The sequence below is a fragment of the Seriola aureovittata genome, chromosome 9 (genome assembly GCF_021018895.1).
Source record: "Seriola aureovittata isolate HTS-2021-v1 ecotype China chromosome 9, ASM2101889v1, whole genome shotgun sequence".
NCBI lineage: Eukaryota > Metazoa > Chordata > Actinopteri > Carangiformes > Carangidae > Seriola > Seriola aureovittata.
This window is the reverse complement of record NC_079372.1, coordinates 16,503,037-16,527,287: the sequence shown is the minus strand read 5'-3', so window position 1 is coordinate 16,527,287 and position 24,251 is coordinate 16,503,037. Positions and strand designations below refer to the sequence as shown.

At 42.1% G+C, this 24,251-nt stretch overlaps 1 protein-coding gene across 2 annotated transcripts in view; it reads right to left on the bottom strand.

The window, feature by feature from the left end:
• The window catches only part of lamb2l (laminin, beta 2-like), a 47,370-nt gene that overhangs the window by 10,750 nt on the left and 12,369 nt on the right, over positions 1 to 24,251 (bottom strand). For both annotated transcript variants that reach the window (XM_056385287.1, XM_056385288.1), the window contains exons 3-17: positions 15,997 to 16,166; positions 11,122 to 11,257; positions 10,392 to 10,465; positions 9,889 to 10,077; positions 8,788 to 8,851; positions 8,327 to 8,529; positions 8,013 to 8,133; positions 7,151 to 7,339; positions 6,626 to 6,805; positions 6,388 to 6,500; positions 6,084 to 6,163; positions 5,774 to 5,930; positions 3,379 to 3,519; positions 2,378 to 2,539; positions 2,129 to 2,250 (exon numbers count right to left, since the gene is read on the bottom strand). In XM_056385287.1, coding sequence (XP_056241262.1) covers positions 2,129 to 2,250; positions 2,378 to 2,539; positions 3,379 to 3,519; positions 5,774 to 5,930; positions 6,084 to 6,163; positions 6,388 to 6,500; positions 6,626 to 6,805; positions 7,151 to 7,339; positions 8,013 to 8,133; positions 8,327 to 8,529; positions 8,788 to 8,851; positions 9,889 to 10,077; positions 10,392 to 10,465; positions 11,122 to 11,257; positions 15,997 to 16,166 — 2,101 coding nt within the window. The remainder of the gene's footprint in view (positions 1 to 2,128; positions 2,251 to 2,377; positions 2,540 to 3,378; positions 3,520 to 5,773; positions 5,931 to 6,083; positions 6,164 to 6,387; positions 6,501 to 6,625; positions 6,806 to 7,150; positions 7,340 to 8,012; positions 8,134 to 8,326; positions 8,530 to 8,787; positions 8,852 to 9,888; positions 10,078 to 10,391; positions 10,466 to 11,121; positions 11,258 to 15,996; positions 16,167 to 24,251) is intronic.

Here is a 24,251-nt window from a genome sequence, read left to right as displayed (position 1 = left end):
TCACCAGGGGCGACTAGATCCTCCCTCTACCTGCGTTTTGGCCTCCACCCCTGTGTCTGTGTTTTGGCACCACTTCGCTAATTCGTTTTGGCTGATGAACCCGCCACAGAGGAGAACGGAAGCCGAGCCACGGTCCGCTGAGGCAGCCGGATCCGGGCAGGGTCTGACCTCTTAGTTCCAGATGAGTTCAGACTGTGAAAAGCTTTTCAGCAGGTTGAAACTAAACAGTCTTAGTGTTGGGCTTTCCCTGTTTTTATTATCCTAGATCCTATTCTCTGCTGCCTTGATCTCGCCACTGGGATAATTAACATTTGATTTCGTCTGATCTGCAATAATCTGTTTAATGTGTTGACTCTGCAGTAGTGCAATAAGCTTTTCATATCATAAGATCAATATGAAGTAAATATCACACTGTAATCATGTAATTTGAGGTTTTTAAAGACAGTTAGGTCTTAACAAGCCTTCACACTGGAGAGAGGCAACATGAGAACAGCCCAGTGTAAAAGTAACTCTTGATTAATCTTTATTAAGATCATTTCAAGCTGATTATCACCTTAATATCAAGTTATTGTAGTGTGTTTATTCTCCTGTGAGATACCAAATATTCTTTTCTTTAGTTGAGGATCAGCATTGTACTGACAGTTAACAAGTGTCCTTGCTAACTGTGGTTTGAGTTCAGGAAATAAAACCCACAAAAGATTCTGAAACTCGAAGGCCACTGTTTAGAAAACATACACCTTCACCAAGACCAAACAATCCTTGTACAGCTTTATATATTTATTGTTTTTAATCCTTATGCAAGACAGCTGGATGGTTTTATTACCTGTTGTGTGAAATTATGACGTCAGCATTATACAATTAAACTGTCTCATTGTTATGCCGTAACCACCGTGGTTACTGTGTGATTTTATTGGCTGCATGTTGAATGAAATACTACTCTCAATTCAGCATTTTCTTCCACCAGATCCAGATCCATAGATCTCAACACCATAAATATGTCTGATTTATTTACATCAATATCCAAACGTTTTTCCCTGAGAAACTGAGAAAAAATGAAAATGAAAAATGCTCCATCTCATTATGTTAAGGAAAAGTTGTTTCAGTACTTTTTGCCTAATCCTGCTGACCCGAAGTGAAAAGTCACTAAAGTTTTTATACTGTTATTGCCAGTGATGTTATTGATATTCTTGTTATTTAAAGCATTTTGTGTCACATTGTTTGTATGAAAAGAGCTATACAGTCTGACTGAATGACTGAATGATTGATATAATAAGGCAGGGAAACTTGGCACAATAGGCGCTTGAATGCAGAGCTCCTCTGAGTGCAATTTACAGCCATACTGTACTTAGTAACTCAGTGGTGCTTTGAACTGAACGCTACTTAGCATGCTAACTATTATATTATAACGATCATTACTTCAGCATGGTAGACGGCTAATATTAGCCAATGTAGAACTGAGAATGGACAGGATTAAGTTTTAATGTGATGATGGCAGCAAATAAAAAGTTTAATCATCATCAAAGGGATTTCAATTAATCCTGGGTGGGACATGAAGAAGACATGAGAGACAATGGACAGTCCCATTACACATCAGATTCCACTGACATGCCTGTGCTTCTTTTTGGCTACTTTTTTCTCTTTGATCTGTTAATGAATTTAGGAAAAGAACTACAGCCATGACAAACACAATGAACCTGCTCCAGGTGTGTGGGGGGTTGGATCTGCTACATTCCTGCCTGAATGTACCTTTTGATTTTCCTGATTTTCCTCCAATCTAAACATCAGTAAACAAAAGCTGCTGACTTCTTTTCATAAGACTGTAGCTGAGTCTTACACAGCCTTTCTGGTATGTTTGTCGTCCTGACAGAGAACCAATAGTAAAAAATACCACAGGGTACAGCGGAGTAAGAATATAAATACAAGCCTGACTCACACAGTTAATACAAGTCAGGACGGGTTTGAGTGACAACAATGTAATGGTGCAACTCGAACCAGATCAAGACCTGGGTTACTTGGAACAAATCGTTCAGTGACTTGAATAAACATACAGGCTATAATGGCCTCTCTCACACACACACACACAGACACACACACACACACACACACACACACACTTATGTTTTGGTACCTGTTGCGGTGCGGCAGAGTAACAGTGTAGAGCTGTTCAGTTGGTAGGAGGTTTCCACAACGGAGACTGGAGGGCAGCAGCACTGAGGTGATACTAACTACGGCCTCCCAGTCCTCTGTGGACTACACACACACACACACACAAACACACACACACACACACACACACACAAAAAGGCTTAGTTCAGCAGACTGTCATTAATAAGAAGAAGAGTTTTGTCTTGTAGCTCACGTCCACACGCTCACAGACCTCGGGCTCGTAGCGGATCATGATGTCGTACTCCATGGCGTAGGGGATGTTGTCGATAGTGAACACCAGGCCCGCTCCGTCTTTGACGCGGGCGAAACCGGGTCCGGTCCACGTCACCATGTGGCTGGGAGTGTGCTCTCTGTGAACGGTCCTCACATCCGGCTGAGAGACGCAGACAGATAACCAAAGATTATTTTCTTCTAACTATTCAGGATATCCTCCTGAGACCACGCCCATTCATGTGTGTCCTCTGTAGTAGACTTTCTGTTCACATGCATCTGTTGCACTGTAGAGGAGACATCACTTTCCAAGTGATCTGTCATGTGAGAGGAGAAGTAAGGCAAATATTGTTTATCTATAGTTTTTTTTATTATGAAGTAATTGGGTCTCAGTATTCACCTTGTCTCAGCGTTGGTGGTCTTGACTTCAACACCGGACTCTCTCTCTCTCTCTCCCTTCACTCCAACAAATCCACATCTGTATTTCAGCCTGACTAGTTTGAGTTGACAAGATGAACTTGGCAACAAGGCATTTAATTAGGCTTCGTTACTTCGAACTGCCCAGTGGTGCAAACAGCACATGACCACAAACTTTAAGAAAGATTTTGTGCTGTATCAGTCAGTACTGTATGGAAGCTGCTGTTACTGTTAAACATGATTCGATGCCTGAAATGATCATCATGCAGAGTCGAACCCTGAGATTCAGTTCACTTTCTTACTACCCTTAACTTTTGTAGAGTACATCATTGAGTCTCCATTAAACTCAGTTGTCAAAGTTTTCAAAAGGAACCTTAAAGTGAGACAAATCCAAGACCCCATTAAGGCTTCAAACTGTGATGAGGGGTCAAAAGTAAATGTTGCTTAATCTCAAGGATTAAAATCAAAAAGTTTGAGAAGAAATAATCTCCACTGTTTTTTGTCCACCTTAGAAACACGTGTTCTGACGCTTAAATTCTCGTGTCATAAATAAATGCAATGAATCGATCAAAGCAAGTATCTCACTGTTTGCTGAAGCTGGCGGATGCGTCTCAGTGCTGCCCGATGCTGCTGCGAGTTGGTGATGCGCCGGTGGCGCCGGTGACGCCTCAGCTGGTTGTTGAGGTGCTGGACACAGTCGGTCTCAGCCTGGGGACGAACTTTGCCCTGAGAGGAGAGGAGAGGGTTAAGATAAACAAAAAGATAAACATAAATGTGTGTGTGTTCCATGTGTTAGTGGGTGGTGTGTGTTGGTTGGTATCTGTTTTTATGGGTCACTTTAACTATGAGCAGCACAAGACAACAGCCTCATGTCAAAGACACATCTCCTCCACTGTTTTCTCTGACATCCTGAAGTGAAAACTTGCCTTTTTGTCCACATTCCTGTCACATTGATGTTGCAAGTGTGGACTGTCTGAGCTTGCCCGGAGGGCTGGATGGGAAAGTCAAGGGGGGTTTCTTACAAGTGAGGTGGGTGAAAGGTAGTGAAAAAATACTGACAGAAAGAGGAAAGAATGTGAGAAAGCGGGCAGATAGAGATGGCAGAGGATAGAGACGAGGATGCAGGGCAGAGGGGAAAGTGATAGGCAGGTGAGATTAGTCAGAGACAACAGGAACAGACTTTGTCATAGTTTCTGTGTCCTGGTTGGAACAAGTTGGATCAGGGGAGGGGGAAGCTTAAAGGTCCCATATTGTATAAAGGTAGATTTCCATGTTTTTCTATTATAAAGCAGGTCTAGGTTCTATATTAATACTGTGAAAGTATCAAAGCCTCAGTCCTAAGAGAAATGCACACAGCCTGTATTCAGAAACTGAGCCTTAAAACCAGCCGTCAGGACTTCTTTAACTTTGTGATGTCACAACTATACAGTCACCGCCTTCAGCCATGCCCCAAGCCTGGGGCATGGCCTGGACCCACCATCCAACATTTCAGGATTTGGTTTCTTTACCTAATATTAACAGAAATTAGTGTTGTGTTGAAATGAGAATTATTTAACAGACTCTGTGGAAACCGCATCAAAATGTAATACACTGTTTGATTCAATGCAAGAACATTAGAGATCTTCTTTCATATCAAACAGGCAAATACGATATGTATGTATCTTGTGGCTATTATTAGGGCCTAACCTTGGTTTTACTTTTTAAATCATTGTTCAGGACATTTGAAAAGCAACAGCTGCAGCAGCAGTTGTAAGTGCAGTGCAGGGATGAAGAAAGACAATGACACTTCTTCAGCTCAAGCGAACCCTTCCTAATCCCCTCACAAACACAACCTTGGTGGAGTCGGAACAATATGAAAGCTCTTTCTGAAACAGCCATAACATCACATTATCCAACACTGTCCAAGGGCTGATGTTAGATGTGGAACTGTACAGTCTGTATGAGATACAGAGGACAGACTGAAGATTAGATCTCCTGTGAAGAGTGTTGAAACGTGTCTTCCTGAAAAAAAGGTTGGATCATATAGTTCATGGTCCACAAACATGCCACTCATGTTGGGAAAATCTGCTGCGCTGCTTCACCACAGCCGAGTCTACAGCTGCATATGAGAGTGAAATTATTGTGTGAATATGCAAAATTATAACCAGTGTAACTGTTTTTAAACCCAGGTTTACATTCAGGTTGACAATTCATGCTTTTTGTACCTAATTGAAGCACTGATTGGATTGGACTCAGTATCAGCACATACCTAATATGAAAGGGATCGGGATCAGGGCCACACTAGAATTACCGCTTCGTGGTTGTTTGCGTCCGCCAACCACAATCTCCCCCTCCTGAGTTACAGCGTTTTTGATGAACATTATGATGTCACAGTGAAGTTGACCTTTGATCATTTGAATATAAAATATCATCACTTCATTTCATCCTTTCCGATATTTGAGTTGAACTGTGTGTCGTAATTAGCGTGTGAATTTGTGAGTTATGGCCAAGAACGTGTTTTGTGAGGTCGCAGTGACCTTGAACTTTGACCTTTTCCCACCAAATTCTAATTAGTTCATCCTTGAGTCCAAGTGAATGTTTGTGCCAAACGTGAAGAAATTCCCTCAAGGCGATACTGAGATATCACGTTAATGGGACGGACAGACGCCTCCGTCCTCGGGCATAAAAACTTTATTGCCTGTAAAACCAAAACATAGCTGAGAGTCATGAGAGCGGAAGTGCTTATTTTAATGTAACTGTGCAGGAAATAAAAGAAAAGATATAAGTGCCGGTTGTGCTGTAAAAGGGTGCAGGTGAAAATGTGAACTTCTCTGATGTGTTTGCGATCTTGCTGTTTTATATTTCACCCTCTCGACGTTACATCGTGGCAACAAACAGACACAACGAAACAGCTGCCCTCCCTTCTCCGGCTGGAGGGCTGTTACAGAGACCTGATGCGTGACTCGCACTGGTCGACACTGAGTCGCAGCGCCGTGCTCACCGGCAGTGCACGGTCATCGGGGGAGTGTCCAGTGGCCTCTTCGGCCTCGTATTTGTAGTAGTCCAGCGGAGCGCAGAAATACCCAGGCTGCACTTCTGAACACTGTCGACCTATCAGGTGTCTCCTGCAGTTACACTGGCCGTTTTCCATCATGCACCTGAAGTAAGAGAAAAATTAAAACTGTAAAATGTCTGTTAAAGCTGATCTTGACCTTTTCGTCTCTGCCTTTCTTTGCGTTTGTCACTCTGAATTATTTACAGCCTGAATTCAAAGTTAATTTAAACTTTAAAACCGTACATAACATCTGTACCTGTTGTTGTAGGCTCCACCAAAGTCACAGTCACACGATCTGCAGCCGGCCAGGTCGTTACTGAGCCCCCAGTATTCAGGCTACAGGGATGGAGATAAAGCTCAGAACCAGGATGCACAGTGACATGGATAATGTGTAGTTTTTGCACTGCGTCTGAAGCTTTGTTGACTTTGTGTAGCTCGTAAAGCTTGTGCGGTTGCTGCTATGTAATATTCTCTGCTCCTTATCCACTACGGATGCTAACATCCAGGGTCTTAAGATATAAAATTAGCGACAGATTTGAAGGAGAGCAGTTGTTACTCACCAGACATTGGTTACAGTAGCGACCGGTTACATATCTCTTGCAGGAGCAGTCTCCACTGATCTGATCACAAGGAGCTCCCATCATTATAATCCCACGAGGGTCACAGTTGCAAGCTGATGGAGAAACAAACAGACACAAACATAGATAGAGTGAGATAAATGCTGATGTGTTACTGACAGATTCTAAATATAGATTATGTGGTTTTATATTGCGAATGCATTGAGATGCATATACATACGCTGGCAGCCCAGCGGGTCGTTCTGGCTCAGGCCGTAGTATCCCTCTTTGCAGTCGTCGCAGCGTGTGCCTTTCACATTGGCTTTGCAGCGACACTGTCCAGCAATCATCCCCATGTCTGGGTCGGTGTGACTGTCGCACACTCCGCCCTCCAGCGAGCCCACGGGGTCGCAGTCACACGCTAGAGGTCAGATGGAGAGCGTAAGTTAAGTTTTAAGTACACTTAAAAGCAGCTGTGAAATATGTGATGTCATATCATGCATATATACACTTTAAGACTAATATGTAGGTTCATACAATGGCAACAGGTCATTGTGCAGAGTCAATGTGTCACTGGTTGAGGTGTTTATTCTTATATTCATTTTAAACTCTCGTGACCTTTCAACAAAATGAAAAATTTCCACAGGAAAACAAAAGAAATTTTCCAAACCTACTGGTAGAATGTTTCCAAATGTTTCAGGGAAAATAAAAATTTAATAGTCAATCAGTTTATTGCAGCGCTAAAGTGGACAATCCCACAACTCACCAACACAAACCCGTGGGTCCCTGATGTCCCTGATATGGTCTTGATAGTAGAAAGGTTTACACATCTCACAGTTGCGTCCCATGGTGTTGTCCAGACAGACATCGCACACTCCTCCGCTGACGTTACCCGTGGCCAAATACACCGCCATGTCAAAGTGGCACTGGTTTGAGTGGCCATTACAGTTGCACTCTGGAAAACAGAAGATGAACATTACCTTGAGAATAAGAGGCAACCACATACGTCACATCATGTCAACTCTTCTCATTGTCTGCAACACGATGAAAACAGCTTCAACGATTCAATGTGCTGAGGACAGAGTTCAAGGCAATTGTTCAGGAGGGAGCTGCAATTGGAAGATTAGTATCCTGTTCTTCAAATTTCTATACACATTGTCACAAATCCATTTTATAGTATCTCGAATGAGCTTTCAAGGGCAGATGATGTTGAATTTACATTTCAGGGGAGAGTGAAACTCTGTCGGTGCGTTTGTGCACAGAGTTAGGGCTCGTGTTTCCATCAATTTTGATTAAAAAGTTGCGTTCATTTAGTAATATCAGGATACACTGACAGTACATGTACAAGAGGCGTGTGTAAAATGACAAGCTATGCATCAAAAAAAGTGGTTACTGAGGATGCAACACACATATTTCTGTTGCTGATGGCTAGATGTATTAAAATGAAAGATAACTGTATATTACACTGAGGTGCGTGGATCATGTTGTTTTTCTCTTTGTATCCCAGACTCCCCTATGGCCGAAATCTGCATCTTAGTGTTTGCTCTCATAAAAATTTCATGAGACACTGTGTGTGTGTGTGTGTGTGTGTGTGTGTGTGTGTGTGTGTGTGTGAGTGTGCACTCCACCTCTGCAAGTGTGTGGATTATCTGCCTCCGCTGGTCTCCATGGCAGGTCATTGTGGAAATCTCTGCAGCGCTCACAGTTCAGGCCCTCTGTATTATGTTTGCATACACACCGACCGTGGATCTGGCCAATCAGAATGCAGCAAAAGGGTTAATGTATGCATTGTCAATAACGGCACGTTAATCAGTATTGAACAAAGTTGACAAGCAATTTTCTATTCTGCTGTTTCTGCCTTTTACGCGACAGGATGAGTTTCTGTTTCGTCCCACAGCATTATATGAAGGATTGTTCTGGTGGTACGGTCCGCTGAACTCACCATGCCGTTCTCCCGGGCGTCGACCCCTGGCACCGGGGCGCACTCTGAGGCGTGACCATAACAGAAGCAGCTCCCCCTGACCACCAGCTCATAGATGGCGTAGTAATATTTCTGCAAGACGTCGAAGCGCCGGTCCAGCAGATCGTCTCCCAGAGTGTTGAGCTTGGTGAAGTTGATACGCAGGTTGGTGATACGTAAAAGTTCTGTAAAGAAGAAAGAGAGATTAATCTAATCTGATCCGTGTATTATGCCATTTCGTGAAAACTATTCTATTTGCACATTTGCAAACGTGAGTTTTTATCCGTCAGTGTCTGAAATTTACTATAAAAAACTTCTGAAGCACACGTAGTCTTTGTTCATGGAAAGAATATATCAAGTTTTTGTCACAGCAGCTCACTGTGTTGTGCTGCTAATGAGCTGCTGTTAGTGGTCCATGTTCAGAGTTAAAAGTCTTCACTGACCTTGAATGTCCAGGCTGTAGGGGTCTTTCACATGAATGGCAGGATCCAAAACTTTATAAATGACCTTGAACACAGGAGGTGTAGAAAGATCTTATCAGATTCTGACATTAAAGAAAAAGTAGCAGTAATGGAACAAGAACGAGCAGCTGAAATGAAGAGTGAGATGAAGAGCTGCACGCAACCAACCAACTCATCTACTGTGTCCTGGTCAGATCACTGTTGCTCATGGCGCGATGGGAAAACGCTGATTATTGACTTAATTTTTTACTATTATTTATTTGTTTGGAGTCACACCAGGTGTCCTCCTCAACACGTGTATGCCGCCCCCAGAATTCAGACACGTGTAGCATCAGTTAACATGGGTGTCACCAAAAATCAACCAGCACTGAAATCATAAGAGTAATAAAATAATAAAATAATAAAATAATTAAATGTAATTTATAACAAAAGTCAATCGAGTCAAAGTCACATTCCCTCGTTACGTTTCCCTTTGTCTAATCTTTATCTAAATTTCTCTATTTCATTTCTTGTCCACAAATCTGGCGAAAAGACCAAAATCCACAATTAAACTACATATTTTGAAGATATTGTATCTCATGAAGCTTAGCAAAAGATCATTTAGGAAAGACTATCTCCTTGGGCATGCCTTCTAAGTCACAAGCACGTTTCCCGCCATCTCTAAGCTTCACTGGCTCAGTCTCATCTTTAAAAAGTGTTCCCCCTCTCTCTCTCGTTTCAGCACTGTGGAGATTTGAGATCCAACCCCTCACCACCACCCTCACCTGTGAATGCCTGACTATCTCCAATCAAACCCTCCCATCAGAAGTTTCCCTCTCAGGAAGATATTCCATTCCTCATCACCACCAGCAAGTTTCCTCTAACAGGAAGCACCTTACTCCCATGGACCGTTCCCCATGGCACTCCACTTCCTGCCAGGGTCTAAGCGCCAAAGTCTGTTCTTTATGTTCATAATAAATTACATTTTACTTTAAATTTTCTCAAACTCATGCAACAGCCAGGGTAGGAGACTGGAAAGTGTCACGCCTTACCCTTCAGCATGTCTCTACTGTTTCTACTACCTGTGCATTTTCAACTTCTCACCTCTCCGTTGGTGGAGGGTTCGATGTCGGAGTAGCGCTCTTCGCAGATGATGTCGTTGATGTGGTGCAGGCCGTTGGCGGGGATGCCGGGGAAGGTTCTGGTGCAGTTTGAGGCGAAGTAGCGGTAGGGGCGCCATGTGCGGCCGAAATCGGCCGAACGCTCGATGATCATAGCTGCAGGTCGGAAAGTCTGAGGAGGTGAAGGGAGAGAGAGAAATGAACACAGGTCACATCAGTGACTAAGCTGTGGGCTATATGAGAAAATACAGTCACGTTTGAGATAAGACGACAGCACCATGTCAGACTTATCTTATGTTTAATGTTTGCGTTACTAACAGCAGGGTGACGGATTCAGGCCTGATGGAATGCAGAATATCTGAGTGTACACAACAAACACACACCGGGACGAATACCCTGACATGCTTAAGCACATGCCATATTTCAAATGTTGCACACTGACGCCCACATACACATGCAGGAAAAAAAAAAGAAAAGTGTGCATACCTTAAACTTCATGATGAGGTGAGTGAAGTGGAATTCGGCCTCCAGGTTCAGTCTGATGCTCACATTCTCCTGTCCTGTGGAGGAAACAGCTGTCAGCCAGTGTCATAGCTTCAAGTCCTGAAGTCACTGTCTGCTTGAGTGATTCTAGGAGACTTTTCCCCCCTTTCTTTGTATTTTAGTCTCTCCTTAGGAAAACGTCAGTCTTACAGTATTTGTCCCGTGGGGTCATAGATTTAGCTCTTTTTTAATTTTACATGTTTTTTATTCCCTTTATTGGTGAGATAATGTAACAAGAAGATAAAAAACTAACAGTTATAGAGATGTATTATGTAAAAATGGCAAGAATATGATGTGTATGGGATGAGTCTGTAACGTGTGTGTGTGTGTGTGCGTGTGTGTGTGTGTGCGTGTGTGTGTGTGTCTGTGTGTGTGTTTGGATGGGACTGTATAGTGATAATAAATTCTGTAATCTTAATTGTAGAAAGAATGTAATAATAGAACAATTTAATAATAATAAAGAATAAAGCTTTATATCATTTATGTGACATCCTGTCAATGTATTAGTGATTATAACTTACAACTAAAATATGACAATATAATCATATTATTGTGATAATATAATAGTATAAAATAATATAATGGATGGACACCACCCCCATCCTCCCAGCCCCGTCCAGCCCCAGAACCCATCATCATGTTGTTGTGTGCAGTTATAGAAACAGGTAAATACCGTTGACAGACTGCCACCAGGTGTTGTCTTCGTTCCTGTCCATGAGGTAGATGACGTTTTCAATGCGATGGCTGTTTCTGTGGCGGTGCGGGTCGTAGCGATGCTGGGAGTTACATTCAAAACACTTGTCTGACTCCTGTGGAGGAAGAAAAACACATTTGTTTTTAGACATGACGATGAAGGAATCATTTAAAATAGTGACTTGCGATTGAGGTCAAGTTCAAATATTAAAATAATTAGCAGCATTTTCTTTCATATTTGTACCAAGAAAGGACTAATGAATCAAACCATGTATCACGCCACCTGTGGATGTTGCACAACATAGGAAATAATTAAAATTCAGTGTTTGTCGTGAAGATGATCAATCAATAAGATCCTGCTCAATTTTGTTGTGTCTCCACAGGTTGTGTCTTGTACATATTGTCATGTCAGTAAAGCTGCTGTGACGGAGCCGTTTCCTCAGAGCGGGGCTTTCATCCGTCAAGCTGAATTAATGTGGGTTATGTGCTGCTGTGTGCCAATACCACTGTGATTGGGGCTCAAGCCATAGGGACTGGATTGTGTCTCGGCTGGGTCAAAAGATTAAAAAAAAAAAGGAAGCTAAGAGGAAAGAAAGCGTCATGATGCACTGACAGTTTGTGAATCTAGTTTTCCTCAGAGGGAAGTTCTTGTTATATATATCAGATATGAATACAGCAGCTCAAATACACTGCCAAGAACCCCTTGTTTCTTGTATAAATTGAGTGTTTTGTTACTGTATTTATTGTATTGATTTACTGTTGGCTGCGCAACAAATTGCTCCTTGGGGATAATAAAGATGACGTTGACCTTAATAACTGTTTTTCAAGTTGAATTCATTGTTTGCATGTTGCCATTTTAATTGTTATTTCAACCGTTAAAATGATCTGCTGTTAAAAACTACTGTAGTGCCATATATGCAATGAAAGTAGAATTTAAAATGCAATCTTACCATTTTGAATGTTGTATTTCTTTATTTCTGAAACTATTTTACAGTTTCACTAAGTTACATTGATTGATCTTCACACTGCTACATGAACATCCTGGCAGTGATTGACAAATAAAATATGATTGGGAGCAGCACTACAAAATTTAACCAGAACCATCTGTATCAGATCGTGTTGGTAAACGCAGCGACGAGTCAATCTGAACTGTAATTAAAAGTGTGGAGCTACACTCAAACATGCCTCTGGATTTACAGTAGAAACTAGAATAATTAATTTGATGACGTTTGATGAAGTGCGGATGTTTCTGTGGCAATTTTGCAACAGTCCTGGCATGTGTTATCACAACATCACTCCTGTTTGAGACAATGGAGCAGACACCTCCCGCCTAAGGCCTTCAGTATAGACTACCTGTTGTGAATTACAGAGCTGATAAGTATCACCCATAAATCTTTAATCTGTCTGGTCTGTCTACATGATCACGTCAGCTGATTGAAAAACGTAAAACAAAAGTGATAAGAGGAGCAGAACATGAATATAGGGATTCATGTATGTTTTTATGAGCGTGCCATCGCCAGATAAAGACCAAAATATTATAGAAAAAATGTGCACAGAGCTGTTGACCTGCTAAGAGCATGCACGCAGCGAAGTGTGCAAAATACGTTCATTCTTGCGACCAGCACTGCTTTGAGCTAAATGCTAATGTCAACCATGCTAACATGCTCACAGTGACAATGTCACATGCTGTTTAGGAGGTACAATGTTTACTATGATCACCATCTTAGTGTGCTAGAATGCTAACATTTACTAATTAGGACTAAAACAAGGTTGAAATTGACGGCTATGTCATTCGTTTTGCAGGTATTTGGTCTTAAAGCAAATATTGGAAAAATGGTGGCGATAGAGCAAAGTCAGTGGGAGCCAGTAGGATTTATCCTCTGGGGACCATGAATGTCTGAGCAAACTTTCATGTCAATCCATCTGATATTTGCTGCTACAATCTTAAACTGGATCTGAGACAGCGACAGTAATTTGTAAACCAGAAAAGAAACTTGCAAAAGAAAAGCTGACACTGACCAGGCAGAGGGCAGAGGAAGAGGTGGAGGAGTGTAAAGGCAAAGAGCATGGGAAAGAGACAACAATGTGGGGACCGAGGCCAAGAGCGAGAGCTTGGATGAAAGACGTGCACTAGAAAAGTTAGAGAAGGCGGTTGGAGAGAGGAGCAGAAAGACACAGGTGAGATAAGTTTGTATGCAGTGGAGAGGGGTCTCAAACAGCCCAGCCGGGGTCAAGGACAAAGACAGGGGTCGACAGGGAGCGAGGGAGATGCTGAGAGTGTAAAAACGGGGGTGTATTTGAGAGGGGGGCCACAAAGAGGGGAGCAGGGAGGGAGAAAGAGGGAGATGAGGGTGAGCTGGCACAGAAAAACTGTGGATTCCAGAGCAGCGTTTCTTAATTAGGTTGTTGTCAGGGGTGATTAAGCCGCTAACAACAACATGGCTGTTAAAGAGACTCGGCTGAGAACTGAAAAGAAATGCCCAAAGCGTGCTGGACGTGGTGGATGTATGTGAATGTGCGTGACCACATGCGCGCACACACGCCCACTTTTACATCTATACATGTAAGTGGGTGTGTGTTTTTTTTACATGCATGCTTGCCTTCTTCACTCACCCCCCTCCCCAATCCCAGCATACATCTCTCCACCCTCCTCTAGGAGCCCTCGCTGCTCGAAAGGGCATTTCTTTCTGCACAGTAGCCCCTCCATCCCAACACCCTGTGACGTTATTAGAGAGAATTGCTGTAAGAGCCCTGAGTATCTACAGCAGCTTCATTGTGTTTACAGGAATCAAGCTTGATTTCAGGCATTATTTAAGAGAGGGAAAAACATCAAATTACTTAACTTATACACTTTTCACTTTTGTTCAGATAGTTTAACTCCCTGGTTTTTGTCCATATGAATAAAATAAGTTTGATTCCTATTCATGTCTCTTTCCAGGACACCGTAAAGCTTCAGTTGATGCTTGGTGTAAACTTTTGTGGCTTTAGCACCCTCCCTCCCCTCCTCTGAGCTCTTATTTATCTCCCATTAGTCAAGGCTGGTCAGCTCAGCTACACGGCTTTCTGCTCCAACAATAAACTGATGTAAGTAAGACTTCTTTGTCACACTACGATGGTGGCTTTACAAAAAAAAAAAACAGTACAACCCACCTTCCTCGTTCAGTTTCCACCTCAGTTCCAACTCTAAATACTGATGTTTTCTCGCTGTTCATATCTCATTTCTCCCTTTTGCTTTCATCCTTTTTGTCTTTGACTTTCCACGTTCTCACCTTTCTTTTGACATATAACTGCCATTCAAGTTTTAGCTCCAAACTACCAGGTTGGTCTAAGGACCAAACGAGGGCCCCACTTTAAAGGTCTTCAACACTGGGTTCTCGCTGCTTCTTCTGAGACACAAAGAGGTAAAAAACTGTGCATGAAAGCAATGCAATCCGATCTCACGAGGAACAAAAACACAACCTAGGAAAAGCCTATGTCTAACACAAATGATTGATGAACTTCTTGACATTTAAAAGCCGAGAGACAAATGTTTGGTGTGGGCCTCCAGAGTAACTTCTGACAGACCAGCAATGGTCCTTGCCTGGGTTTATGGTACGACAGGTCGTCACCATACCCTGCCCCTCCCTTTCAGTAGTGGAGGGCCTCTCACCAATCAGAGGGTGTCAATCATGTTCACCTGAAGGTTGACAGTGTTGCATATTCCTGCCCTGAGGCAATGGAAGTGCAGGCACATACATGTAGGTGCACGGAAATATATGTAGTGTATGGACGCAACATGTCAGGAGTCATGTCAGGTAGGAGCAGAGGAACAAGAGCTGCAGACTGACTGTAACATCATTTGGTGCTGCATCACATAAAACTAATCTGTGTCTGTTCATTTCATACAATATTTTCAATATATTATTTTCATAAAAATATCTGAAGTCAGATTAACACTGGAGGTGGGAGGGGCCTACACTGAACGTTGTTAGAAATCATCTAGACTGGTTCATACACATAACATATCATAAACATGTTCTCAAATTAATCAAATAATAAAGCAAGATTTGTATTCGAACCCCAACCTCAGGTCAGGTTGGAAGTCAATAGTGGAAGGTTTTAAATGGTCACAACTAACGATTGTGTGAGGGGGTGCAGCTGATTGTAGCTGTGTTTTTAATCTTCAAAACTTTTCTTTCTGACACTTGCCTTACTAAGAGGAACACACACAGAAAATCATTGTCAAGTGTCTATTTAAATTTTGAAACTTTTGTGCTGTGGTGCATCTCCAGCTGTGAAGGAAGGAAGCCAGTGATCTTCAAACATCCTTTACGTTTGTCACAAAGTGAGGAGTCAACACTACTATAAAACAGCGAGGTCAAGACGGTGACAGAGAATTAGAGGGAGAAACAAGTGAGATGGAAGAAGAGTGTGTGTGTGTGTGTGACGAAGGTGTGTCTGCACCTGGGGCCTGATATTGAAAGGTTGTGTAAGGTTGGTGGGCGTTTGCTCATGGAAACCTGGCTACACACAAACAGACATATGAGCAAATGAAGATGGAAAGGTGGAGGCAGAAGGACGAGGATTGATGGATGTAATGAAAGAGAACAAACAAAATGTCCTATTTTTCTTCTGCATTCACTGCAGGGGGCAGCGTATTGTTGCGCGGGGGGGGGGGGGGGGGGCGGCATGCTGAGGGATGGAACAGGCAGGAGTGAGAGAGAAGCTGAGGGTACAAAAAAATATTTATTACACATTATACAATACAGGAGTGGATGAGTGGAGTCCAAGAGGGAAATGGTTAGCAGTTGTTCCCATTTAAACGGACATGTTTCTCTTTATGTCACCGTTAATATGTTTTCAAGTGAGTGCTAACCTGCAGATGGCTGACGATGCAGTAGTGCTCTGGTCCGCTCAGGCCGCATGTGGAGGTGGCAGTTAAATTAACAGCCCGTCCAATCAGAAGGTTTCCTGTCGCAGGGTAACAGCTTCCGTCTGTACAGCCGTGGGGGCCTGATGGGAGCTCCTGTCCAATCACACTGAGAGCTGGAAGAGAAAAATGACTCTAATCATTATGATCCCAACATATCATGCTAATAAGCTGTTTAGTTTGGATCACTTGATTCGCGTATTTACCAAGATGTGAAATCCTGATGTGATAAGGCTTCTCTCATCCACATGTTCTGGACGTGTGGTGTGTGTTTTGCTATATGATTCTCTTTCAAATCATCATTTATGTGGAAATATACAGTTTCTAATATATATTGCCTGTAGGATGTTAATAGGAGGGTGAGAATATTAATTAGGTAGGATATAAATAGCAGGATATAAATTTTGGTGCATGTAACTTGGTGTTAACCAGTGGTTTTACACAGCACAGCAGACAAACTCTCAACATTATAAGATGAAGCGAAAAGGGGAAAAGACTGTTTTAGAAACTGTCTGACAACCCAGAAAGTAATCGCCTTAATAGACTGGAGTGTATAAGAAACACACTAACCATAACTCTCTAAAAATTTTCTGGTCCTGTTCCCTCAAACTCTCTCTCTCACCCTCGTAAACACTCTTTCCGCATCACTGACTCTGAATAACAGGCCTCATAAGGGATATGGGACAGAGAGACAGCAAGCCGTGAGCAGAGCAGAGAAAGACAATGAAATAAATGATGGTGAAGGAAAAACTGAAAGATGGACAGAAAACAGATCAGTCAGGATATTTACATCAAGGTTTAAACATTTATTGGCATCTCAAACCAACCACCAGCGCCTGTGATACACAGCATCGGAACGAACATGAAGCCACACGGAGAGAAATGCAACGTGTGAGAATCTGACAAAAAAACAACTTATGTGTCTGCCCGAAAAAAAAAAACATGAGGCTCCTTAATCAGCAGTACACATAAGAGTGATGGGGGTGAGAGATGTTGAGAGAGATTTCATGTGGGCCTTTTATCCCACTGATCTACACAAAACAGAGCAGCAACATGTTGAGGCAAGATGGGAAAGAAGAAGTGGACGGTTTGGGATACAATCAAAAACATCCTCTGAGAAAAAGGTGCATCTCTGCATCGGACAGACGACTCACTAACGGCGAAGGGGATGAGTGGCTCTCAAACACTCATTTATGTTCCTGTTATACAGTGGTTTAACAGGAAAATACAACTGCTGTTGTTTCATCATGGAGGAAATTATCAAGCGGTTGATGAGAGAGCTCATCATGCGCTGGTGCTCAGTCTGTAGCCACACTTGAATCGTTAGCATCTAACAGCCCTTCTGAAAAGGCACATGGATTTTTTCATTTGCAATTTTACAAAGGATATTGATGTCGTACAACAACAAACACACGAGAATCTACACACTCTAATTAGATACACAGGTTTTCAGTCATTGACCTGCTCGAAGGCTGAGTCTAATAGCTGTTACGTTGAGGTCTGCCTCCCTCTTTCCTATTGTTTTCACTGTTTCTTTTGTGTCACGTTTGTTCCCAGTTTGTCTTTGTTCCTGTCTGTGTATCTGCTGGGCGCTGTATCCTGTTCCTTCGACTCACCTGCACAGCTGAGGCCAATCTACTACTCACCACCTGCGGTATAAAGATCGGAAAACTTGTTTCCTCGCTCTCCAAGTTAACCTCATCTTTTGCCTATGCCTATGTCGAGCCTCCCCGTGGTTTCAGAGTGTGCTCGCCTCGCCAAAGCTCCCCAGTTGTTCCTCCAGTCCGCTGCAGAAATTCCCTGCTCAGCCTGCCCTGCTCCAATGCTAACCCTGAGTACAATCCCCAGAACCACGTGTCTAGCTCCATCGCCAGCCCCTGACCCCCAGGCCAAACCCTCACCAAACCTTCGTCTCAATAAACCTGCTTCTGAGCTGTTCAATCCAGCGTGTCTGAGTCCTGTGTTTGAATCCAGGTCTCAAAACTTAAAAGAGTGATTTTGCCAAATATACCAATATACTCAACAGACTCAGATCCAGAACCCACCTCCCTGCAAAAAGCCCTAATCAGTAAAGGAAAACTTCTCAGTCATCAGGAACCTCTCAAAGGTTGTGGTACATCAAATGACTCAATTACCCAGTCAAGTGCCCATTCTAACCTCCCTTCTTTCTTGGCACCTCCGGGGGTCTGGCCTGCCCCTCCAGCGCCCCCCGCTCTGTTCTCTGGTTCCCCGCCTACCAATGAGTCACATGCTTCTGAACCTTTTAATAAAGATCTGGATAAATGTCAGGGAGTCAATGTTCTCTGCTATTTAATAAACGACCAATTAACTCTCCTTTGGATTTATATATAGAGATATATTATCTGTACCATTTAATGGAATCAAATGGATCTTTATCATCATATACAAAACTACAATCTTTTTTTTTTTTTTACATACTATTATGCTCTACTTTGCTGCACACTATACTATGTAACTGTCACTGTAATAGAGGTGAAAAGATTTTCTCAGTTACCTGAGACTACAAAAGACTACAGCTCTTCCAGTCCTTCTTCGCGCACTGGCGCACACACACACACAGACACACAGACACACACACACACACACACACACACACACACACACACACACATCTATGTGTGTGTGTGTGTGTGTGTACAAATGTCTTGGCTCCAGTTCAAGTAAAAGATTTAACAGAGGCAGATTTTCTGAATTCCTGTGAAGCATTAACAATGCCTGGCTGGCAAGTGTACTGATATCCCAAATACAGTATATCCAACACATTCAGCCTCTGATGTTATTCCACTGCATTATTGAACTGTATAGCAAATGTAAAGAGGGATAACAGACACACATTTACACAAGCTACAGGCAGCTGTGCACATGTATAGTGTGCACTTGCAGAACTGCACAAAAATGGGTGAGTAGGTACACCTATGGACTGTAGATAAAGATCAAACACACCCTGACCAAACATTAAACACAGGGCAGTGTGCTGCAAAACTGAAACTCAAGGATGTAATACAGATACAAGACTGTGCATGAAAGAGAATGGCATTAAGGAATATGGTGTATCATGATATGGTAAATTAAAGAATGCATTTCTTAGAAAACATGTTTTAGGATAAGTAGAAAAAGTATAAACCTGTCTGTATTTGTCTTTTACCAAAACTGAAAATAACACCAGTGTACACCCCACCCCACCCCCCAACCAGCCCCCTCAAATATACAGGAACTGACTGAGAGCTGTAAATGGGTTTCACCTGAACTCACTTTACAGGTATGACATTGCACAATGGGTTCACTCACTGGTCAAACAGGCAGCCATTAAATACATACACAGAAATCTTATGAAAAACAACACACGATGAAATGTAGCTGTGGTTCAACCTGATTTGTAATCCACTGTAACATTACTATTTCACAGGTTTAGAAAGGTCTTATTTTTTCATCTCAGTTACACATTTACATTATTGCGCTTCAAGTTCCTGGTGCTGTGCAAAAATAAATATCCCCTACAATAATGTGTTTCCGACAAAGTAGTATAAGGGCTATAACAGCTTCTCCTAGTCTTTATTCTCATACTTTTTATTCATTTATTTATGAAAAATTACGACTTTCACTGTTATTCTCGAAACCTCTGTGTCCCTGCTCCTCCGCCATAGTTTCTTCATCTCATTTTTGCTGTGTGCTTTTATTTTTGCAACTACACAGGGAAATATGTAAAATAGTTATTGAATGAATGAATACTGAACAAAACCAACTGTTTTTTTCTAATTTCACATTATTTTCTTCAAAGAAAAAAGAAATTACCTGGATGAAAACTATTTCAAAGGAGTCATACAGCATGAAATCATTTCAAATATGATGTCATTAAAAAACCAACAACAAACAGGTTATGACATCTATTATTTCATTTTAATTAGATTTTTGACTCCAAATATGTTTTTTTTGTTAAGCGGCAAATCCATTTCGGCTCTTCTTTTCTTTTTTTTTTAGCTCCCCTGATAATGTATCCTCACACAGGTATGCACTGGAGTTACCTATAGTGAATGACAGAAATAACATCCAGACATTCAACACGTTGTCTAGACATGTACCCCCTCAGCAGTCATAATTTACCCACAGGTTTAATTAGTGACTGAGGTTGTGTTTTGAAATAGACCACACATGCATGGAATGTCTCTTCTATAGTGTATGCCATTCACAGAGGCTCTCTATCTCTCTCTCTCTCTCTCTGTCTCTCTCTCTCGCTATCTCTAATGGCTTTCTCCAATCTGTCAGACTGTGCTGAAACAGAAAAGAATGGTGTTTGTGTTGATAATTACAAGGCGCAGCCATCATCTAGGGTCACGCTCGCATGTAAAACAGCCTTATTTTTCAAAAGATGATCCTGACATTTGAGCCTTGACAGTAGTGTTCACCCCACCTCTCTGTGTGGGCTGTAGGAGACATATCCTTTACTTGGTTTTCACCTGCCCTGACTAGCAAAGAGAACATCAGAATGTGCACTGATGATTTGTTTCTTACTGTATATGTGCTTGTTTTAAACATTTGGACCTATAGATCATTCATATACTATGTCAGTTGGACTCGAGAGTGTGTTTATGGGATTTTAGGGATCGTATTGCAGAAATGACAATACAGCACAACAGTAACATACGTGTAGCACCGCAGGGAAGAGGACACTTAAAGTGATAGCTTAGGGTTATTTGACGTGGGGTTGTGTGAGGTAGTTATCTACAGTCAGTGTGGTACCTGCAGTAGATTCTGATCATTGTGCTCCCAGTTTAGAGAAGCAGCAGGAGCACCAGCACAGGAGCTGAGTGATGTGCAGCTGTGGACGGGGCCACCAGCAAACTAATGACCTACTGTATTCCTATGCAAAAGCGCAATTACACTTAGCTCTGCCTCAAACAGCTGATCTGGGGAGTGACTAAAAGCTTCTGTACTGGTGCTCCTGCTGCTCCTCTAAACTGGGAGCGTGCTGATCTGAATATACAGCAGGTGATACACTGACTATAAATAACTACCTCACACAAACCAACTTCAAACAACCCAAAACAGTCCCATAAAATGGGATTACATACAAATGTGTCCTTGTAATTTGTGAGTTATTTTCCAGACATTTTACAGTATAAAAAGAACAAGCAGGAAACACAACTAAAGTTCACAGAAAGCAAGAACATTTGAAATTATGTGTTTTTCTTGCAGTGAAATGCAGAAAAAGATACAAAACCAACTGAGGTACTGAGTTAAAGCCAGAGAGGGAACATATTGTAACAGCAGCCGCCTGTTAAGTATTGGTAAATTACCTACCATTTTTACAGCTATAATTTAATGGCATTTTTCCAAAACTTATTCTATACTATTCAAACCTAAGCTGGTGGGAGGCAAGAACATGTGCCTGATGGACGCAAAGAGTTACTGTGTCATTTGTATAAGAATAATGACCGACATTAAGAAATCAGGGCTTAGATGCATACAAGTGTTCCTTGAACTACAGGCGGTTGTGCAGATGTTGCTTAACGCCAGCTGGTTTACAGGTGTGTGATTAGAGCGTAAGCACGTGGCAATGAAACATACACACATGCACAAAAAGGAGGACTAGCAGGTAAACACACCTTGGGGAATCTTCCCCCCCCCCGATAACAGTGCTATGGCAGGAATGCAGGGACGGAGAGGAAAATGTTACTTATTAGAGAAAACACTCCAGGTGTCAGTGAAGTGGACGCAAACACATCCTCTGTTTCTACACATAAACTCACGAGCACATTATTAGGAACACCACACTAACACTGGGTAGTTCCTCCTCCTCCTCCTTTGCTCTGAAAACAGCCTCAGTTCTTCGTGACATGGATTCCACAAGATGCTGGAAACGTTCCTTTGAGACTCTGCTCCATGTCGACATGACCGCGTCACGTCATTTCTGCAGATGCGTCAGCTGCACATTCAAGCTGCCAATGTCCTGTTATACCGCATCCCAAAGGTGTCCCGCTGGATCGGATCAGATTAGGTGACTGGGGACTCACTGTCATTTCCACAGCTCTAACAGCATGGGATCCAATGACCCTAGATATTCACTCTTTCATTGAGGCACTCACTCTTTCATCCGTTCACTAATACGTATTGTAGGACAAAAGCCAGCTCAAGCTCACCATTACTGAAGTTGGCAGTTTCCGCCCTCACGCATGAGTACAGTCTTATTTCAGTTAATGATTAATGTAGAGACTGACCCAGATACCTTTGCATAGGCGAGTAGGGAAAGGGAAGTATAATACACTTCATCAGGCCATTTTGATTGGTGTGCTAAAAGTAAAGACATGAATTTTTTCCATTAACTTTGATGAGATCACTGTTAAGTCTCCTGAGAAACACAAACACTGATACATGGGGGACCAGGGGCCAAATCCTACAGTTAAACAAAGACATTTAACAGCATCTGTGCTTTCTACATGTGTGTGTGTGTGTGTGTGTGTGTGTGTGTATGTGTGTGTGGCCCTTTTCAAAAATGCCCCTCAGTCACCAATTAACCCTGCGAGGGCCCTTCCTGCTTCACATCCAGCTCTCCTGTCAGTAGCCTGTCATTTACTACACATTCCACAAATACCCCGGATTCTCACAGAGATTCCAAATCCTACATGCTGACCCAATAAACCTGGGTTTAAATGACCACGGGTGATTTAACATCATGAGTTGGATGGAGCTGTTCAGCTGCTGCACTCTGCAGCTAATGTCCACACTGGAAATCAGGTGTGGATGCAGACATGTGTATCAACCGAGACATTATTTCATGCTCTTTTTAAGACTGGATTAAAGTTTTTGATGGGGGGAAATTTAGAAACTTTAGACGTTAGAAGCAGGTGAGAAACTCTGCTTCTGTATCATGAGGAGGAGAGCAGCAAGAGCATTTTTTATTTGAGTAGAGTTCTTAATATCTTGAGTCTTAAGTTAAGATTGGAAAAATGTAAAGGGAGTATTCGAGAAGCAAATCGTAACTAACTTCAGGAATTCTATCTTGTCTTTTTTCATCCTGATTTATCTCAGGTTAGGAATTCCTAAAAACTCAATCCAACATCCGTCATCAAATGATGTCTGTTACCTAGCAACCAACACTACTTTCAGCATCTCATCTTGCTGAGGTATTTTAGGTATTGGGTTATGTTACCTCTTAGATTTCCCACTGAAACGTACAAAAATGGTTCCTTTACACTGAATATCTCCATTCACAAAAAAACGAAGCGTATTTGTCAGTTGCACAACAACCAGTACCCATGTTGCTGGGTCAGCAATGAAAGAATATATTTATGAGTCTTCAGTAGGTGACACAAGTGGGCTTTGGTACAGACAGGGGAGGTAAGTCAGAGGGTCTTATGATATGGACTAACACATTTTAGAATTTTCATGGGATTTGATGGCAATAATAAAAACAAAACCTAGAATATCGCCAGCCTTATCCCCGAAGATAAAGATAAAGAAAACATTTGTTTGGACCAACACCAACACATCACCACAAACCCCAATTTCTAAATGTAACTGTTCAGTTATATCATACAGGAAGCAACGTTCAGAGGTGGCACCAACAGAGTCGTAGATATTGACAGGAGGGGATTTGGTCCCAGCGCTGTGAAATGAGGAAGAAGACAAATCCACTTGATTTGAAAATGTTTGTTTGAGTTGCATGAATTGAACAGGAGACAGGAGCAGACAGGAGTATGTCTGCAGTAGGAGTCCATCTGAACCGTCAGACAGACAGATGTTTGACTCATGCAGTATCAGTCATTCGCTGTTCGTGGCAAAAACATACACACCACAAACCAACTGCAGCGGTCAAAGCCAGCAGAACATTCATCTCACTTTGTATTTAAATGCCGCTTTCTTTTTATCCTGAAGTGAGAGCGAAGAAGGGAAAACATATACGTTTCCATCCATCCATTGTTGAAATGTCACTGAATGAGCAATGTGCTGTTCTCTATATGGTGGCGAATCAAGTGACATAATTATTATCATCATCATTTAGGGTCCTGCTACCCCGTCAGTAAGTCGGGACTTAGAGGCAGCATCAACTCAGCAAAGGAGAGTTAAACCTTCACTTCCTGTTTGCTAAAGTGAACACAATCCAATACAAACACCTGCGGTTACAACTCAATCCTGTGATTAGCGTGCATGAAATAATGATGGATTAGACCTAATGACAATGT